Source organism: Lathyrus oleraceus, chromosome 5 (assembly GCF_024323335.1).
Source record: "Lathyrus oleraceus cultivar Zhongwan6 chromosome 5, CAAS_Psat_ZW6_1.0, whole genome shotgun sequence".
NCBI lineage: Eukaryota > Viridiplantae > Streptophyta > Magnoliopsida > Fabales > Fabaceae > Lathyrus > Lathyrus oleraceus.
This window is the reverse complement of record NC_066583.1, coordinates 578,363,286-578,382,434: the sequence shown is the minus strand read 5'-3', so window position 1 is coordinate 578,382,434 and position 19,149 is coordinate 578,363,286. Positions and strand designations below refer to the sequence as shown.

Below are 19,149 nucleotides of genomic sequence, written 5' to 3'. Positions count from 1 at the left end.
AATATAAAGTGAAATTTTTCCCAATTAAGTACTAGGTTTACTTTTACACATTGTTCTAGAACTCTTTCTAGGTTTTCAAGACATTCTTCAAAGCTTTGTCCGCATACGGAAAAATCATCCATAAATACTTCCATGATGTTTTCGAGAAAATCGGCGAATATTGCCATCATGCACCTTTGGAAGGTTGCAGGAGCATTGCACAAGCCGAACGACATTCGTCGATAAGCGAAGGTACCAAAAGGACATGTGAATGTTATCTTTTCTTGGTCATCAGGATGAATTGGTATTTGAAAGAAGCCTGAGTATCCGTCTAGATAGCAGAAATGAGAATGTTTTGCTAATCGTTCTAACATCTGGTCAATGAATGGTAAAGGGAAATGATCTTTTCGGGTTGCTTTGTTTAGTTTCCTATAGTCAATGCACATTCTCCATCCCGATTCGATTCGTTTGGTTATAGTTTCTCCTTTTTCATTTTCAATAACTGTTATACCTCCTTTCTTTGGTACTACGTGTACAGGACTAACCCATTTGCTATCAGATATAGGATATATGATACCTGCCTCTAATAACTTTGTTACTTCCTTTTTCACTACCTCACTCAGGATCGGGTTTAGTCTCCTCTGATGTTCCCTAGAAGTTTTACAGTCTTCTTCTAGCATGATGCGGTGCATACAAATAGAAGGACTTATCCCTTTAAGATCGGTGATGTTGTATCCTAGTGCGGTTAGGTATTTTCTTAAGATATGTAGGAGTTTTTCGGTTTCAAGTTTTCCTAGGTCTGCATTAACTATCACTGGTCGTTCAAGTTCTAAGTCTAGGAATTCATATCTCAGATTTTTGGGAAGTGTTTTCAGGTCGAGGTTTGGTTTCTTAAGGCATTGCGTAGGATCCGATGTTATTGCTAAACATTGGTTAAATCTGTCTTCTACACGATAGTCAGACAATTTGTCATTTTCTAACTCTGTTTCTTTTATGCATTCATCGATGATATCCATGAAGTAACATGTGTCGTCTATTGCAGGTGCTTTCAAAAATTAGGAAAGAATGAACTCAATTTTCTCTTCTCCTACTTCGAAAGTGAGTCGTCCTCGTTTTACGTCTATGATAGCACCGGCGGTTGCTAAGAATGGTCTTCCCAATATAATGGGTGTAACTTCATCTTCTCTTATGTCCATAATTATAAAATCGGTTGGAATGTAGAATTGACCTATGCGCACGGGAACGTTTTCAAGAATTCCTACAGGATATCTAACGGAACGATCTGTTAATTGCACAGACATTTTAGTTGGTCTTAATTCTCCCATTTCCAGTTTCTTGCATATGGATAAAGGCATAACACTGATACCGGCTCCTAAATCGCATAGAGCTTTGTCTATGACAAATTTTCCTATGTGACAGGGTATAGAGAAACTACCAGGATCTTTAAGTTTAGGAGGCATATTCTGGATTATAGCGCTGCATTCAGCAGTGAGTGTAACAGTTTCGCTCTCTTCAAGTTTCCTTTTATTAGAAAGAATTTCTTTTAAGAACTTAGCATATGAGGGCATCTGCGTAATAGCTTCTGTAAAAGGAATTGTGACGTTTAATTGTTTCAGTAAGTCAACAAATTTTTTAAATTGGCCCGCATCTTTGGTTTTAATAAGCCTTTGAGGGTAAGGGATAGGTGGTTTATAAGGTGGTGGAGGTACATAAGGTTCTTTCTTTTCTACGGTTTCCTTATTACTCTCCTCCTTTTCCTTAGGTTTATTTTCTTCCTCAGTTGACTTTTTAGAGTTTTGGTTTTCAATTCTTGGATCAGACGGTCCTTCTACCTCTGTTCCACTTCTCAATATGATTGCATGAGCGTGGCTTTTTGGATTAGGTTGGGGCTGTCCAGGAAATGTACCAGTTGGGGCAGCGGTAGGCGCTTGTTGTTGAGCTACTTGTGATATTTGTGTTTCCAGCATTTTGTTATGGGTAGCCAGGGCATCTACTTTACTTGCTAGCTGTTTAATTTGTTCGCTAGTGTGTACATTCTGGTTTAAGAAATCTTTATTGGTTTGCTGTTGAGAAGCTATGAAGTTCTCCATCATGATTTCCAAGTTGGATTTCCTAGGAACATTATTGTTAGGTGTAGATGGGGTCGACTTTTGATATCCAGGGGGTATAGCTGGGGCTTGACTGGGAGCTTGTCCTGGTGTGTATAAAGCATTATTGCTCTTATATGAAAAATTAGGATGGTTCTTCCAGTTTGAGTTATAGGTATGCGAGTAGGGATTTCCTTGAGCATAATTCACTTGCTCTGCTTGGATTCCTGTTAGGAGTTGACAATCTGCAGGAGTGTGACCTTGGATTCCACAGACTTCGCAATTTTGAGCTGCGGCAACCACGGTGGCTGGAGGTGATACATTTAAACTTTCAATTTTCTGGGCCAGAGCATCAACTTTTGCATTAACATGATCAAGGCTACTTATCTTGTACATGCCACTTTTCGTTTGAGGTTGCTCTACCATTGTTCGGTCGCTTCCCCACTGATAATGGTTTTGGGCCATGCTCTCGATAAGTTGATAAGCATCGGCATAAGGTTTATCCATAAGCGCACCACCTGCGGCGGCGTCTATTGTTAACCTTGTGTTATATAAGAGACCATTATAGAAGGTATGAATTACTAACCAGTCCTCTAAACCATGGTGTGGACAAAGTCTCATCATGTCTTTGTATCTTTCCCATGCTTCGAAAAGGGACTTGTTATCTTTCTGTTTAAATCCATTTATCTGGGCTCTCAACATAGCTGTTTTGCTTGGAGGAAAATATCGGGCAAGAAAGACTTTCTTCAACTCATTCCATGTGGTGACCGAGTTGGAAGGAAGAGACTGAAGCCATCTTCTAGCTTTATCTCTTAACGAGAAGGGAAAAAGACGAAGTCGAATCGCCTCTGAAGTGACACCATTAGCTTTAACAGTATCAGCGTATTGGACAAATACGGATAAATGAAGGTTTGGATCCTCGGTAGGATTTCCAGAGAATTGATTCTGTTGCACTGCTTGTAACAGAGAAGGTTTAAGTTCGAAGTTGTTTGCTTCGATTGCGGGTGGAGCAATACTCGAATGCGGCTCATCTTGCGATGGAGCGGCGTAATCTCGAAGAGCACGAGCTGGTTCTGCCATCTCGGGTATCAGCGAAGGAAGAAGATTTTTGAGGTCGGGCACTTCGATAGGAGGGAGATTGTTTGCAGCACGATATTCCTGAATTCATCGTAAGACTCGGAGATATAGTTCAATGTCGTTGATTCGTAAGTAAAACGGCTCGCCTTGTGAGCGAGTGTGTGGCATACAAATCAACAAAAGAAAGAAAAAAAATTGCCTTAGTCTCTACAACGTAATAGAAGGGTTACGATATCGACTAAATAAAAGTCCCCGGCAACGGCGCCAAAAACTTGATCGCGACTTTATAAGTCTATTGGGGTACTAACTGCAAGTGCACAGTTCTATCGCGTAGTTTTAAAAGATATCGATCCCACAGGGACTTATGAATCGATATACCGTTTTTCTAAGGTTACTTCGTAAAGCTAAGGCGGGTGATACTTTGATGATTAGGGGGAAAAATAAGACTAATATTGGATCTAATTTAAATATCAATTAAGCGGATATCGGTATGTAGTTCGTCGTAATTAGGGAATCAAATCTTCGTTGGTTTCTTGGTTTTTTAAAATAAATCTTTTCAGTAGACACTATTGATTTAAAAGTCTTATCTCAAACTCTCGCTCTGTTGAATAAACTATGACTTTATGTTAACGTAGCTGTCACTTATTAGTTAAGTCCAAAATCACTTTTTGAAAACAACAGAATCTATAGAAACTCTTTTCATTAAAATAATAACCGTTTAAACACCCTCGTCTCAAACTCTCGCTCTATTGACTTAGATTATATAATTAAACTTAAATGCTTAACTCTCGTCCTCACATTTAACCTTTAAAAATACTTTTTGAAAAAGATTAGAATTTAATTAACTCTAAAAATTGCTTTCGCCCTGATTTAGAATTAATGTCCAATTTACACTGTCCAGTTAAAAACTCAAACCGTCGTTCTATTGATTTTAACTTCTTTATGTCTTTTACTTTCGTACAAAAACCTTGATATTAACTCTGTAAATTGAGACCATAAAAAGAGTGACTTTAATTTTAAATAAAATTAAACCAACTTAGTTTTGATTCCTTATTCCGCTTACTTTACATACCGATATCTAAATTAATTAGCCGGACATGCTAAACAGGTCTGAACAATTATCATGCTTAAATAAAACCATATCAGGAAAACAATATAAATAAACAGTAATACAGAGCATATATAAATTAAAACAATAAATTAAAGAACCTGAATAATTAATAGGAATCTTGAACACTCCACCACAGACCGGTTAGATTTGTTCTTGCAATCTTCAATCGGACAGGAAAATAAAAGCAAAGGAATAAAATACTATGACCTAACGTAAGGTTAGATCCAGTAAAAGATACACAATAATTTCCGGTGTAGAAACTATTGTGTGAAAAATTAATTAAGTGATCTGAAAATTGACTGGAAAAGAAAATGAAATAAAAATTGCTAATAATAGAAAGTTGTAGAAAATTAATGCTGCAAATGCTTGCACGGCGGAAAAAGAAGCGAGACCGAGCCAGCTGCAGGGTTGGATCTTTGACTCTATTTATATTACTCTCATTTGTAACCGTTTCCCTTTGGTAGGTTTCTCACGTCAATTGGTCAAGCGAAGAAAGAGGAGGAACGTGCTTCCATTGCTTCTGTTACGCGTCAAACCCAAAAATATAGGAATGGGGGTGTGACGCTCGTCACACCTTGTGTTATGCTCGTAACACTTAGCAGGGGGTGTGACGCTCGTCACACCTTGTGTGGCGGTCGTCATAGCTTCAGCGCTTCTGGCTTGTAATTGTGGGCTGGGCTTTAGTGGAATTTGCTTTCATCCTCTTTTTGCACCCCCTTTTCTTCCTTTTTCACTTATGCTTCAAATAAGTTACCTGAGACAAATAGAAGGGAAAATACCACGTAATATCGAATAATATGAAATAAATTGAAACAAATAATAATATAATTTAATTAAATCGAGTCCAAGAATGTGCTATTATTTCATGTTATCACTAGTTAGGTTGTAGTTTTCCCTGTTGTGTAGGTATAACTACCTCCTTTATTATCAGGTTACCCTCACACATCTCCCCTGGCTTTACCTTGGAGTTGTATCTTCTGGTGGCTCTATATTTGGCTGCAAACTCTTGGACGAGGGAAGATTCTCGTAGCTCATCGATTAGATCCGCCTCACACTTCAATCCTATATTGTTTGCTTCGTCGTTGAAATGGACTCGTCTCCATGGCGACATCTCGATTTCTAAGGGAAGCATCACATACGCCTCATAAACCATGGAAAACGGGGTTTCCTTGGTGGTGGACTGTGGCGTGGTGTGGTACGACCATAATATCTTGTAGAGCAGTTTCGCCCACAAACCTTTGGCGTCGTCGAGTTTCTTCTTGAGTCCTTTGATGATTACCTTGTTCACTGATTCAGCTTATCTGTTGGCTCGGGGGTGTATATTAGACACAAAATTTTCTATATGCCCAAGTCTCTACGTAAGTTAGTAACCACAGTGCTAGAAAATTAGGTTCCGTTGTCCGAGATGATGGCATTAGGGAGGCCGTACCGACACATGATCCTCTTCCAGTAGAAGATTTTGACTCTTTCTGCCGTGATTTTGGCCACTACCTCCGCCTCTATCCATTTGGTGAAGTAGTTTACTCATACTATCAAGAATTTTAGTTGACCTGGTGCTAAAGGAAACAGGACTAGGATGTCCACGCACCACTAGTAGAATGGCCAGGGCTAAGCTAACTGATTGGAGAAACTCTGCAAGGGGTGGTGAAGGTCTACATATCTCTGGCATTTATAACACTTCTTGAAGAAGGTGATGTTCTCTTTCAATTTGGGCAAGTAATACCCCATCCTCAGTAGTTTATAAGTGATGGTCTTTCCTCCGATGTGACTGATGTAGGCTCCCTTATGGACTTTCGCATGGACTAGCGCGACTTCATTCTCCCCTAAGCACATAAACATGGAAGTTTACCTCCCATTTCTATAAATTTTCCTTGAGAGTGAGGTGTATATGAAAGCTTTCCTTCTGATCCTTCTAGCTTCTCCTTTGTTCGTGGGAGTTCGCCCGACTGTAAATAGTGTAGTATGGGCGAAATCCAACTGGACTCGAGAGTAAGTTCCAGGGAGTATGCTTCCTCTACCTCGATATTAGAGGAGGCGAGAGTCTCTTATATGACTGTCCTATTGAACCCCTCGACCTTCGAGGTGGTTAGTTTGGACAAGAGATCCGCCTTGAAATTCTATTCGCGAGGGACTTGTTCTACATCGAAAGAGAGGAAATGTGATGACATATTTTGTAATTTTTTAGATATTTTATCAGTTGAGGCTCTTTGGCCTGATATTATCCCGAGACTTGATTGGCGGCCAATTGAGAATCATTTTTGGCTCTTAGTCTGGTAGTTCCAATTTCCAAGGTGAGGACTATACCGGTGATGTGGGCCTCGTACTTTGCTTGATTATTGTTGGCGATAAACTTTAAATTTAGCGCCTGCTCGATAATTTTATTCCGTGGTCCCTCAAGTATTATTCATGCCCCGCTTCCTTTTACATTGGAGGCGTCATCCACGGATAACACCCATTTTGAAGGTGGCTCTTATTCAATGGGTGAGATGAGTTTGGCTACGAAGTCAGCTAGGGCTTGATATTTGATGCTCCCCCTTGGAATATACTGGATGTCATATTTCGGGATCTATACCGACCAAGATACCATTCATCCCACTAGGTCAGACTTCTTAAATACTTGACGGACGAGATAATTAGTTTTTACCAGGATGGTGTGCCCCTGGAAGTATGGTTAGAGCTTTCTCGCCGCAGTAACAACAACTAATGCGAGCTTCTTAATCTTCTGGTAGCGTGTCTCGGTGCCCTTGAACACTTTTCTTACAAAATACATGTCGTACCTCGGAAAATGAGAGACACGACCTAGCGAAGCGCAATCGCACGCTCGCAATGATAGACTGAACAGATTCGCCACCGAACATTATTTATTCCTTAAAAGGAAAGGGGAAATATCGATAAAACCCAAGAAAGAACGACAATGATATTGGTCGTCGCAACCAATTCAGGATTCGGGAGTCGATTACGCAAGGGGAAGGTATTAGCACCCCTCACATCCGTTGTACTCAACGGGAACCATTAGATTAGTTGTGCGCATTAGTTTGAAATGTTAGGCTTTAAGTTATTAGGTGGGAAAGAAAGAATAAAAGAGAGGAAAATGTTTTTGGATTTTTGCAAAGAAGGGGACTAAACCTAAGTTTTTTATTAATGGGCCTGACAAGATTTACAAATCTTGCTCCTACGTATCTCAATAGAGAAGTAAAGGCTTACGTAGTTCTGGGTAGAAAATGTTTATTTGTTGGTCGATTTTAGCGAAAGTTATCTTGTATTAATCGACGAAGAACATTGTTTTACCCAAAATAGATGAGGAGCAGACATATACCACACATCGAATGGATTCACAAATCAACATTCGTAAAAACGACACTTATCTCAACTCAACAATTGTGGACGAAACATTGCTTTACATCACCTTAAGACAAGATTTATTTCGTTTATGAAAAGGTTTTCCTGATCAATCGCACGACGGCGAAAAAAAGAGTTTGATTGGTTGAATGTATTTTTGGGCTTGAAAGACGAGTATTTATGACTTGCAAGCTCTTACAACTTGGGTCTAATACTCGAGATTACGACTGGATATTCAATCCAGATAATATATTTCTTTCAACTTTATTGAGAAAAGACGTTTGAATATTTACGAATATTTTGAAGAGAAGACGAATACATGGGGCTTACAAGCTCTTACAACTTGGGCCTAATATTCGGGATTACGACTGGATGTTTCATCCAGGTAATCTTTTTCTTCAGATTTTATTGAGAAAAAAGATTTGAATATGAGAGTGTTTTGAAGAGAAGACGAATACTTATGGCTTGCGAGCTCTTACAACTTGGGCCTAATATTCAGGATTACGACTGAATATTTCATCCAAGTAATCTTTTTCTTCGGATTCACTTATGAAAATGATTTGAATATCTGAGCGTTTTGAAGAGAAGACGAAAACATAGGGCTTACAATGTGGGGTACTTTATTTCAATGATGAATCTGGCACTTGATAACTTTTCCACCTCTTCATAAATGGTGACCCTCTTCTCCTCTCTTACCTTCCTTTTCCTTTGCTCCACAGGCTTGGCAGATGGATGGGTGACCAAGCGATGGGTCATGACCTTGGTGCCGATTCCTGGCATGTTTGAGGGGGCCCAAGCAAATAGGTTGACGTTTCTTCAGATTCGGTCAACTAGATCCTCCCATGCAGACAATGAGGTGCGTATCTTTGTGACTTGGTGGAAATGAGGTCCTATTTGGACTTCCTTCAAGTGTTATATGGGTGTGAGTTGTTCTAGCTTCGTACCCAATTTGGGGTTCCAATCCTCGAAGTAAGTATTTGGAACTTCGGGAAGATGGGTATCAACCCGTATGAGCTCTTCTCTGGCTGTGTCTAGGCTACTGAGATAATATTCGCGAGCTACTTGTTGGTCTCCCCGGATGGTGCTCACTAATCCATCTAGGAGTAGATATTCCAGGGTTAAGTATTGAGTGGACACAATCGCCCATAGGATGTTGATGGTCGGGCGCCCTAGGATGATATTGTAAGGTGACACGATGTCTATGATGAGGTAGTTGACGTCAATGGTTTTGGCGTCAACTTCCTCGCCGCAAGTGGTTTTTAGGGTCACATAGCCCATTATATGTATTCGTTCGCACGATAGTCCTGCTAGGGAGCCGGTGAACCTCTGTATTCCCTCCAGATTCAACTATAACCTCTGGAAGGCATCCCAAAATAGGACGTCAGTTAAGTTGCCCAAATCTATCAGGACGCGTTTGATATTCCAATTATCATGTTGAACGGTGATTACCAAAGGATCATTGTCGTGAGGGTTGATGCATACGATATCCTCTAAAGAGAAAATGATGTTTACACCTGCCATTCCCACAATGTTTTTCAGGAAATATAGGGGATATAACGTTCACGAAGAACACCTGCCTTGCGTATCTTCGTCGGGCAGCGCTGGAGAGGCCCCTCCCGACAATACCTATAGCAATGGTGTTCGTTACATGATCTATGATGACCCTATTAGCCATCTCCAGACGAAAAAGGGGGTTGACTAGGCTGAAGTGGAAGATGTTGCCCATGTTAGTTTTACCGAGGGAGCCCACGGTGGGTGACACTGTACTGTCTAAAATGTATAGGGTGTGCGTGTTCTCCCTGCAAGGGCAGGGAGACTCATAAGCCCTAATAGATATATTACAGCTTTGGGGGTGATGGTTAGCTCACAACGGTGAGTAGCCCTGTACGATGGTTTTCGAGGTCGTTTGAGGGACCAACTCACGTGAGGTGAGAATCCCTGTTGGTAGCTAGCGTCACTGGGCGCATACGGGCGGTTGAATTGATGGTGTTATGACTACTCAGAGCGAAGTGCTCTATGAGCAGTAATGGGTGTGTATGACTTGATTTTCTATCCCCTTGAGGGATAATGTATTTATAAGGGTTCCCGATACCTAGAGTTTTCTTGAGAAAGACCATTATCCCTAGTTAAAAGGTGGATATTTGAAACCATATTCCGAAGGCGGGACGTGGTTAGTAACGACTATCACTTTCTCGTCACCCAAGACACGTCTTATGCCACGTTTTCCTCTTCAGGGACGAGGAAAATATTATGTGTATATTTTATTATATTTTTTGTATGATAATTATTTTTATTTTAATTTATATATCAACAAAAAACAAAATATTATTTATTTATAAATATTATTATTTTTTCTTGAAATGAAATTGCTATATATTTATTTTTGTTTTTATTTTTAATTTGCTGACTTTGATAAGAATAAGATTAAAAGGAAGAAATTAATTTGTATTATTTATGTATTCTTTATATATAAAATATTAATAATGAAAAAGAAAAAGAAATTATAGTATTATTATGCTAATGTGGTGGCATGCACTTACTTATAACACTATAATATACTATTTTAAATTTATTTAAGAATACAATTTCATATATATTGTCATTTAGATATAAGATAAAATTGTAAGACATAATTCATATTTTATGCATCAAATTATAAATTTAATTTATAGTATCGTATGAATAACTAATAAAAAATTATGTTGTCCTCTATGAATGTATAACTCTAATTTTTTACTTAAGAAACCTAACCCAAATCATATTGGTTTGGTTTGTTTTTATTTATAAAAATCATCGGAAATGAAACCGAACTGTGCGTTTTTCTCTCTTGTGGTTCGACTCAAAATCGCTCGAATCACCCCTCTTTTATAGACATATAACTAAATTAATCATTAGTTAGTACTTGACTTGAATCAGTTCATCAGCAAAATGGCTGGGACTTTTGAGGATTCGTGCAATCAATTAACAAATTATAGAAATGCTATTAACCATTTTGTCATAGCAATATTTGAGGTATATTTTCTGAAAGTTCTGTTGATGAATCATCCTTTACAAGTTGAAAAAAATCTACCATGACAATCTCATGGTGTAGAAACCATATAAAATACTCTTTATGCTTCCTAATCCGATGATTCTCTTTGCATAAAGCTTTCATGGGACTTTATGCTTCATGGATTCACGGGCAAACAAAGGTATAACGCAGACGCCAACTGCAGTTCAACCTTTTCAAACCCTCTATGACTTGCATCGGAGTCCGAAATTTCACGGCTAGTAGGTTATACATAAACTCCATTGAAAATATTCATTGAAGTTGGTGGTCTTCATGACCTTGCATGATGGTTATCTCTCCTAATTTACATTTTTGTCTAATGCACATGATGCTAAGCATCTTGAAAATTACACAAGATAGCTCGAATATCACCAATAGTCCCCACATGAGCACGATCCATCTTTAAAGTGATGAAACCGATTTGAATCCCTGACAACAATATATCTTTGTTCGATGAGCGACACTAACTTGATAAAGTTATGACAATCTCCACATACCCTTAGATTCTTCACAATCTGGATGGGAATTTCAGGATGTGTAGCTATTAACCCAAAAGCAATAGCTAGCTTTTCGCTGTGCTGAGAAAGAATAGTTTCTTTCTGTTCATCTTCAATATCATGAAAAACAAGGTTTGTATCAGGTTGATAACCCGCGTCTTTCAACCTGATACTTAACTCTGAAAGCTTTGAGTAAATTTCGTTCGACAAAGGGTGTGTCAAATCACCGGCCAAGAATGAGTATGTCTTGTTTTTAACCTCAATCCAACTATACCCTGGTTCTTTTTTCACTTTCCTCTTATCCATCAGTTTTCTCACATTGGTTCTTTCTTGCCAGTTTCCTGCTGCAGCATACATATTGGATAATAGGACATATGCAGCTGAGTCTTCTGGCTGAAGAGAAATAAGTTTCTCAGCAGCAACTTCACCGAGCTCTATGTTACGGTGTACTCGAGCGGCTCCCAGGAGAGTGCGCCACACAGTTGCACCAGGTGGAAATGGCATCTCATTTATGATATCCATGGCTTTTTCCAGCATCCCTGCACGGCTATATAGATCGATCATGCAGGAGTAGTGCTTCATTGTTGGATTAATGTGATGATCATTGATCATTGAATTGAAGTAACTTTGACCTTTTTCCACTAGGCCAGCATGAGTGCAGGCAGTAATGACTCCAATGAATGTTACAGCATCCACTTCCATGTTTCGCTTTTGCATCGCATCAAATACCTCTAAAGCTTTCTTGGCCTGGCCATGCTGTGCATATCCGGAGATCATTGAGTTCCAAGAAACCAAGTCCCTCTCCTTCTGCCTTTTGAAAACTTCATGTGCACTATCAATATTGCCTCTCTTTGCATACATGGTAACAAGAGAACTACAAACACATACAGCATTATTCAATCTCATTTTAATTGCATATGCATGAAACTGTTTTCCTTGTTCTGCTGCCGCGGTAGGAGCAGCACAGGCATTTAAGATGCTGGAAAATGTAAATTCATTTGGTTTAACCCCTTCTTTTATCAATTGGCGGAAGATTTTAGCAGCTTCTTCGGTTTCTCCTGTTTGTGCATATCCTGCTAGCATTGCTGACCATGCCATTAAGTCCTTCGCTTCAATTTTATCGAAAACTTTAATAGCATCGTTAATATTTCCTATCTTAACATATGCATCTAAAAGTGCAGTCCCTACTGATGATGACTTTTCATAATTAGTTTTGATAACTTCAGCATGCATTTCCGAAACAAAAACAGCATGCTGCACAGTAAGGATGGCAGAATATGTGAAATGATTTGGTTTAACATCTTCCCTCCTCATCTGAGAAAACAAACTCACAGCCTGGTCAGTGCCGCCATTCTGCAAGTAGCCACTGATCATAGCAGTCCATGACACCACATTTTTACCTTCTTCCATCAACGAGAATAGACTAAATGCATCGTCCATTTCCTTGCACTTACTCAATGCTACCATGAGTGCAGTTATGACACTTTCGTGTTCGGTAAAACCACTTTTCAAAGCTTTACACTGCATCAATCTTACTAACAACAATTCTCTAAGGCTAGCACATGACTTAATAACACTAGCAAATGTCATGTAAGTAGGTTTAACCCCTGCAAGTTGCATGTTTTTAAAAGTTTCAAAAACCTCCAAATGCTGCCCATTTGTCACATGTCCTGCTATCATGCTATTCCAAGAAACCCAATCCCTGTTCTCCATTTTATCAAAAACATTTCTAGCATCTCTTAACATCCCTGACCTTGAATACATAATAATCAGAGAATTGCAAACAGGTATTGCTCCCTCAAAACCATGTTTCACAACCATGGCATGAATTTGCAATCCTACATCAACAACACCATGATTAGCCAAAGCAGCAATTACAGTAGAAACAGTATACCGATTAGGCAAAAAACCCTCAAATTGCATCTGACAGAACAACTCCCATACATAATCATAAAGCCCGTTCAACGAATAACCCGCGAGCAAAGAAGTCCAAGACACAACATTTCTCTCACCCATTTCATCAAAAACTCTTCTTCCATCTTCAACAGACTCAGTTTTCATATACATATCAACAAGTGAAGTTCCTACACTAACATGATGCACAAGTCCAAATTTAACACATTGACAATGAACTTGTCTACCCATTGTCCCATCAAATGAGCCACTACAAAGTTTGAAAACACAGGAGAATGTTGATTCATCAGGTGGTAAAGAAGAACGAAGAAGGGATATAAATAAATGGAAGGCTTCTTTGGGTTGGTTATTGCGTGAGTAACTGAAGAGTAATTGGTTATGTTGTTTGAGAGTTGCTAGTCTCTGAGGAGTTTTGTCGAACAGGTGTTGTGCATTGTGAGGATCACATAAAAGGATGTTGGAATTGAGTGCAACAGAGTAATAATAATATCTAAGTCTGAGAATTGGGTTTGTTGAAATGTTGGTGAGTGTTCTCAAAGATGAGTTTAGTTTCATGCTCTTTCTGTTTGGAAAAATGTTTCTCCTACTTTGGATATGGAGACAAAGCTTGTTGAAATGTTTATGGCGAAAGAAGGGAAAAAGTGGCGTTTGTTTCGAATGACTGTGACAGTGTTGGTGTTGACGGAGGAACAAGACAGAAAGTGATACGTGGAGTAATAAGCTGAAGCACGCACAACTAGGGGTGGACATAAACCGCCCACCCGGCCCAACCCGGTGAAACCCGAAAAAAAAAAAGAATTTGGGCGAGTTGGATCGGGTCAACGGGTCAATCGGGTTACCAAACCGGGTTACAGGGGGTTCAAAAGAATGGGTCGGGTACCAAAAATGGACTCACGGGTACCCAGACCCGCCCATCTACGAAACACAGCATTTTGTCATAGATTTCTCTTGTTCTCACTTCTCTCACTCTCGTTTTTCCTTTCCATATTCTCTCACTCTCTCGTTCCCTCACTCCACTCGTTCCAGATCTTTCACTCTTTCATTCCAGTTACAATGTGATTAATTGTTTCCTTCCCATATTCTCTAATGTTTCACACACTCTCCGTTAAATCGCTCTTAGTTAGGATTTTTTAATTAGGGTTTCTGAATCTAAGGTTTTTAATTTAGGGTTTATGATGATTGTTGTTGTTACAGGTGATTAAAGGCTTTGGACCAGTTCTCTCACTCTACAGGTGATTAGAGTTTGTGTTTTTTTTGCTTATATTGTTGTTGTTTCGATGAATCTCTTTGTTCTCTCTAACTCTCTAACTTAAAAACTTGATTTGTGCATAATATTTGATTACTTTGGGTTGATCTTTGGAAACTGGAATGTGACTTTTGCTACCCCTGCATGAACCGTGATTTTTGGAACTTAGGTAAAGACACAACTCATGATTTTGCTCTGTTTTCACTCTGTTCCTTCATCTCTTTCCCGCAACATAAGCTATTATACATTATGCTTTGTTAGTTGTTTGAAATATTGAGTTTTATGTCGGTTTCTTTTTTGGTTTATGTTAGAAATATTGAGTTTTATGTCAGTTTTTTTTCCTGCTATGTTATATGATATTTCATGTATCCGGTTTTCTGCGATCCGCTATAAATAACAATTAAACTGGTTGTAGTTGCAGGTGATATTTCAGTTCTCATATCAGTGGCTAGTCTTGCCTTGGCAAATTAAACAAATAAGGTATCATAGTCTTACATGTTTCTACCAAAAGTCTTACATGTTTCTTTTTAATTCTTAATAAACTCATATGATTGAAAACAATTTAAGTCTTACTCATTACTTCATATGGTGTATTGGTTACCCACTGTCCATGAGAAAGGAGGTGTGCCATGTATTATTGTGTGCAAAATAGGTTTTAAAATAGTGAAGTATTATAACCCTTCCATTAATTGTTTATAAATTTTACATTAATACATTGATGGCAACAATATGTATTACCTAATGATGTTATTGATATTTGATTTGGATAGATGGATCAACGTCAAAGTAGCACGGAAAGAGTCTTAGAGCAAGAGCAATGCAATTGTAAGTGTATTTGACTTCGTGTCTTTGAAATATGAATTGGGACTGCTATATGAATTGGGACTGCTATATAACTGCTATATGAATTGGGACTAATTGGGACTGCTATATAACTGCTATATGAATTGGGACTGCTATATAACTGCTATATGAATTGGGACTGCTATATAACTTCGTGTCTTTGAAATATGAATTGGGACTGCTATATGAATTGGGACTGCTATATAACTGCTATATGAATTGGGACTGCTATATAACTTCGTGTCTTTGAAATATGAATTGGGACTGCTATATGAATTGGGACTGCTATATAACTGCTATATGAATTGGGACTGCTATATAACTTCGTGTCTTTGAAATATGAATTGGGACTGCTATATGAATTGGGACTGCTATATAACTGCTATATGAATTGGGACTGCTATATAACTGTTATATGAATTGGGCTTGTTAAGTCACTGTTTTGAGAATTGGGATTGTTAAGTCACTTTTTTGAGAAGTCACTGTTTTGAATATGAATTGCATATGAATTGGGACTGTTAAGTCACTGTTTTGAGAAGTATGTAATATTTTGCTATGGCATTAGAAGATTTGCATAGGTTTATGCGTTTTTATACTAATATGCCTCAACTTTGGCTTTTTGTTTTAGTTGGTTTAGAAGGTATCTTGTGCATTGCATGATTTTTCAAAGTCATAAAAAACATTGAGATGGTATAAGTTGAAAATGAGGATATGCATGATTAGATTTGAAATTTAAAACATGAGATATTTAAATAATTGTCATTCATAGAAACAAGATACGGAACTAAGCCATTCTTCAGTACACGTCCTTCAGTTTAATGGATTCATGTGGATTTGGGGGGTTAAGTGTCAAGGATTTCAACTTTGTAAATTAATTATTTATCAAAAAAAATGTGGATTCATGTGGATACTGTTCTGTTATGTATACTGCTATGTATACTGTTCTTTTATACATAACTGCTATTTACTGCTATGTATAACTGCTATTTACTACTATTTACTGTTATGCATAACTGCTATGTATACTGCTATAACTGCTATTGCTATAACATTGCTATAACTGCTATTTGCCAGCACTGTGCTATCACTGTTATTTGCCAGCACTTCTATTGTTGTCTCTGTTTTATGAATTGGAACCGTTATTTGTTGATTGGTAGTTCTTGATTGGCTCCTTCGTTAGGCTCATTTTATTACTGCGCTTAATGTTCTGTTTAACTTTCAGTCTGCTTTATGTGCTCAACTTTTAGTTTCATAAACTAAAATTTGGTATTACTTTAATTACTCTAATAATTATATTTGCAATTGATTTTAACAGGAAGCTCTACTAAATGCCTTGAATGATGAGACTCAGAGATTACAAGAACAAGTATATTTTGGACAAATAAAATCTCACACTGATGTAAGTTGTTTGATATGTTAAAATAAACAGGTCCATTCCTACACACTGGTCTTTTGTCTTATCATTTGGACTGTTTTTATCCAATGCAGCAATGGATGATTTGAAGCCCGTGACACATCTTTTTGCCGTTGACATCACTTTAGCGAGTGGGATTAAGTTACTTCGCCAAGGCTTTAATTATCTGGTTAATACTGATTTGCATTTCTTTTAAATATTCTTCTATCTTTTATCCTGATGACTGTCATTGGTTGGGTGCAACTCTCGTATGGTTGGGCTTGTTCAGCTATTGCTAAAATCTAATGCCTCAAACAGCTTGATAGAAGATTATGCAGCCTGCCTTGAGGCACGGTCAGAAGAATCTCAGAATGTTGAAAATAATAATAACAATGATGATCCGAGCATTCTTATTCTGCAAGTTCGTCTTCACTCCTTGCATTTGTTTGTTTTCTGTCTTTCCTTTTTTTCATCTTAAAATGCTGTTTATATCTACCTTCTACATGTTGCAGCTTCTAATTGACAACATCAGCAGGCCAGCTCCAAATATCACTCACTTACTACTTAAATTTGATCTAGATACACCTGTAGAGCGGACAATTTTACAGCCTAAATTTTATTACAGGTATTGTCTATTGTCTGTTTCTATTTTAATATCTTGATTCTAGTAAATATAACTGTGATCTTAAAATGTTATCTGCAGTTGCATGAAGGTTATTCTTGATATTCTGGAGAAGCTTTTGAAGCCAGATGTAAATGCATTACTTCATGAATTTAGTTTTCAGGTCAACTGTAGTTGATCTGTTGGGTAACATATCTAAAGTAGTTGTTAAATTTCAGAGAATTCATAACTAAGTTTTATTTGGAATATTCTGTTTTTCATTGATTTCATTGGGAATCACCACTGTATTTAGGAATCTAATCCTGGGCATAGTGCACAGGTTAGGAAAAACAGAATCTAGATCATTCCTCTAACTAACTCTAGTCCTGTGCCGCAGTGCACAAGTTAGATCTAACAGAATCTAGAACCTTCCTAGAATTGACTGTAATCCTGTGCACTATACACAGGTTTGATCTAACAATACAACCCTTGGGTCTGAATCTGGTGTCAATGCTATCTTTACTAATGGAATGGTAATTCTGTCTTTATCTCCTGCCATATTTTATGTCTCAGTTGCTTATGTGTGTATTCATATTTGATTTTTTTCAAAGAATCTCTGCAAGTCCTCCCTGTGTTAACCTTAGCATATATGTTTTACAGGTTACTTGTCCTATTGACGAGGGCACATTTTTGAGTGCTGATCTGCATCTTCTTGAATCGATAGAGCTTAAAAAGAGGACGAAGCATATTGTGGAAATTATTAAACAGTCATTAAACACGTAGTTGCTGATAGTTCAATGTCTATGTATTATTTTCTGCTTTCCATTTCACTCATCTTTCCTCTAAGTTGTGTGTCTGTAAGATTGAGTTTAATTACTTGTCGTACATTAATGGATTCATTAGGCTGCATTCTTAAAATTCTCAGCTGTGATGTTTTATAAGATTTTGTGTACACTTGATTCTTGGAATGTGCTCTATAGATTGAAAGACTAGCAAGTGGTAATAACTGCATATATAAGTTTGTTTTTAACCCGAATAAACCGCTAAAACAAACCCGCAATTCGCACAAACCGAACCCGTCCAAACCGTGTTGATATTGGGCGGAAATGGGCCTTCATATATGAACCGTGGGTTGGACTGGGTGAGGGTTTTGGGCCCGAAACCGCCCGGCCCGGCCTGTTGTCCAGCCCTACTCACAACTTGTTGGTTGGATCCTCTCCAAGACAAAGACTCCCTTTTCTCATTTTGGTTCCTCAATTTCTTTTATAATTTATTATTATTATTTAAATATTTTGGAATTAAAATTGGCTATTATTACTAAGTTCTCTATTTATTTTTTTATTTAAATAATGGAGTTACTTAACTATTTAACTTAAATATATATAGTCTAAGGACACACGATTATTATCGAAGAATCATTTTTCTAACAACAATATTTGATTATAAAAGCAATTATCATTTGAATCTATAATTCTTTTTTATTTGTATAGAATTTTTCCGTTTCAGACATCTTAGGGATTAGTTGATTATCATATTTGTTTAACAAAATTCAATAAATGTGTTTTCATTAAATCCAAAGGATCGTTCAAAGATTGTGATTCTGTTTTTACATATGCACCTTTAATTGAATCCAATTTTTTTCCAAAGATTATGATTCATATTTCACATATGCACCTCCAACTGAATCAAACGTATTATTCAGAGATTGTGTTTTCACAACATCTGCACTTTCAATCGAAGAGTGGTTTGTAAATGCTTTTAAATTATGTGTTAATGGTTGATTACCTGCGATGCACGTAATGAAACTTTTATTTGCATTTGTCAATGGATGATTGCTTGGGATGCAAGAAAGGAAACTGCTTTTTCCATTATTAACTTTATATTACCAAATAGATAATTATTTTGCTGAAATTGATTCGCCTCAGTTGATGTTCAAAAGTCGAGTAAAAATATGACATTTCATTTGCAGAAACCATTAGCATTTAGAAATAATTAATGTTGTTTTGTGATTGA

General features: G+C 37.6%; 1 protein-coding gene, 1 long non-coding RNA gene and 1 other non-coding gene across 5 annotated transcripts; 2 read left to right on the top strand and 1 right to left on the bottom strand.

Annotated features, from left to right (window-relative positions):
* The first annotated feature begins 2,661 nt into the window (after positions 1-2,661).
* Positions 2,662-2,768, top strand: LOC127088578 (small nucleolar RNA R71). The gene has a single exon (XR_007790409.1). It is a non-coding gene; the product is annotated as a small nucleolar RNA R71 (small nucleolar RNA).
* A 7,845-nt stretch (positions 2,769-10,613) lies between these two features.
* Positions 10,614-14,004, bottom strand: LOC127086609 (pentatricopeptide repeat-containing protein At2g27610). Its single transcript, XM_051027392.1, has one exon. It carries the CDS (start codon positions 13,801-13,803, stop codon positions 11,011-11,013), a length of 2,793 nt encoding a protein of 930 aa, XP_050883349.1. The 5' UTR covers positions 13,804-14,004; the 3' UTR covers positions 10,614-11,010.
* Positions 14,005-14,077: 73 nt separating this feature from the next.
* LOC127086610 (uncharacterized) lies at positions 14,078-17,984 on the top strand. 3 transcript variants are annotated; one of them, XR_007789523.1, is made up of 9 exons: positions 14,078-14,108; positions 14,248-14,468; positions 14,715-14,779; positions 15,070-15,124; positions 16,458-16,541; positions 16,631-16,956; positions 17,048-17,160; positions 17,239-17,669; positions 17,797-17,984. It is a non-coding gene; the product is annotated as an uncharacterized LOC127086610 (long non-coding RNA). The 3 variants fall into 3 exon arrangements; XR_007789522.1 differs by lacking the exon at positions 14,078-14,108 and having other exon boundaries at positions 14,143-14,468; positions 16,631-16,725; positions 16,854-16,956; XR_007789521.1 differs by lacking the exon at positions 14,078-14,108 and having other exon boundaries at positions 14,143-14,468.
* The last annotated feature ends 1,165 nt before the right edge of the window (positions 17,985-19,149 follow it).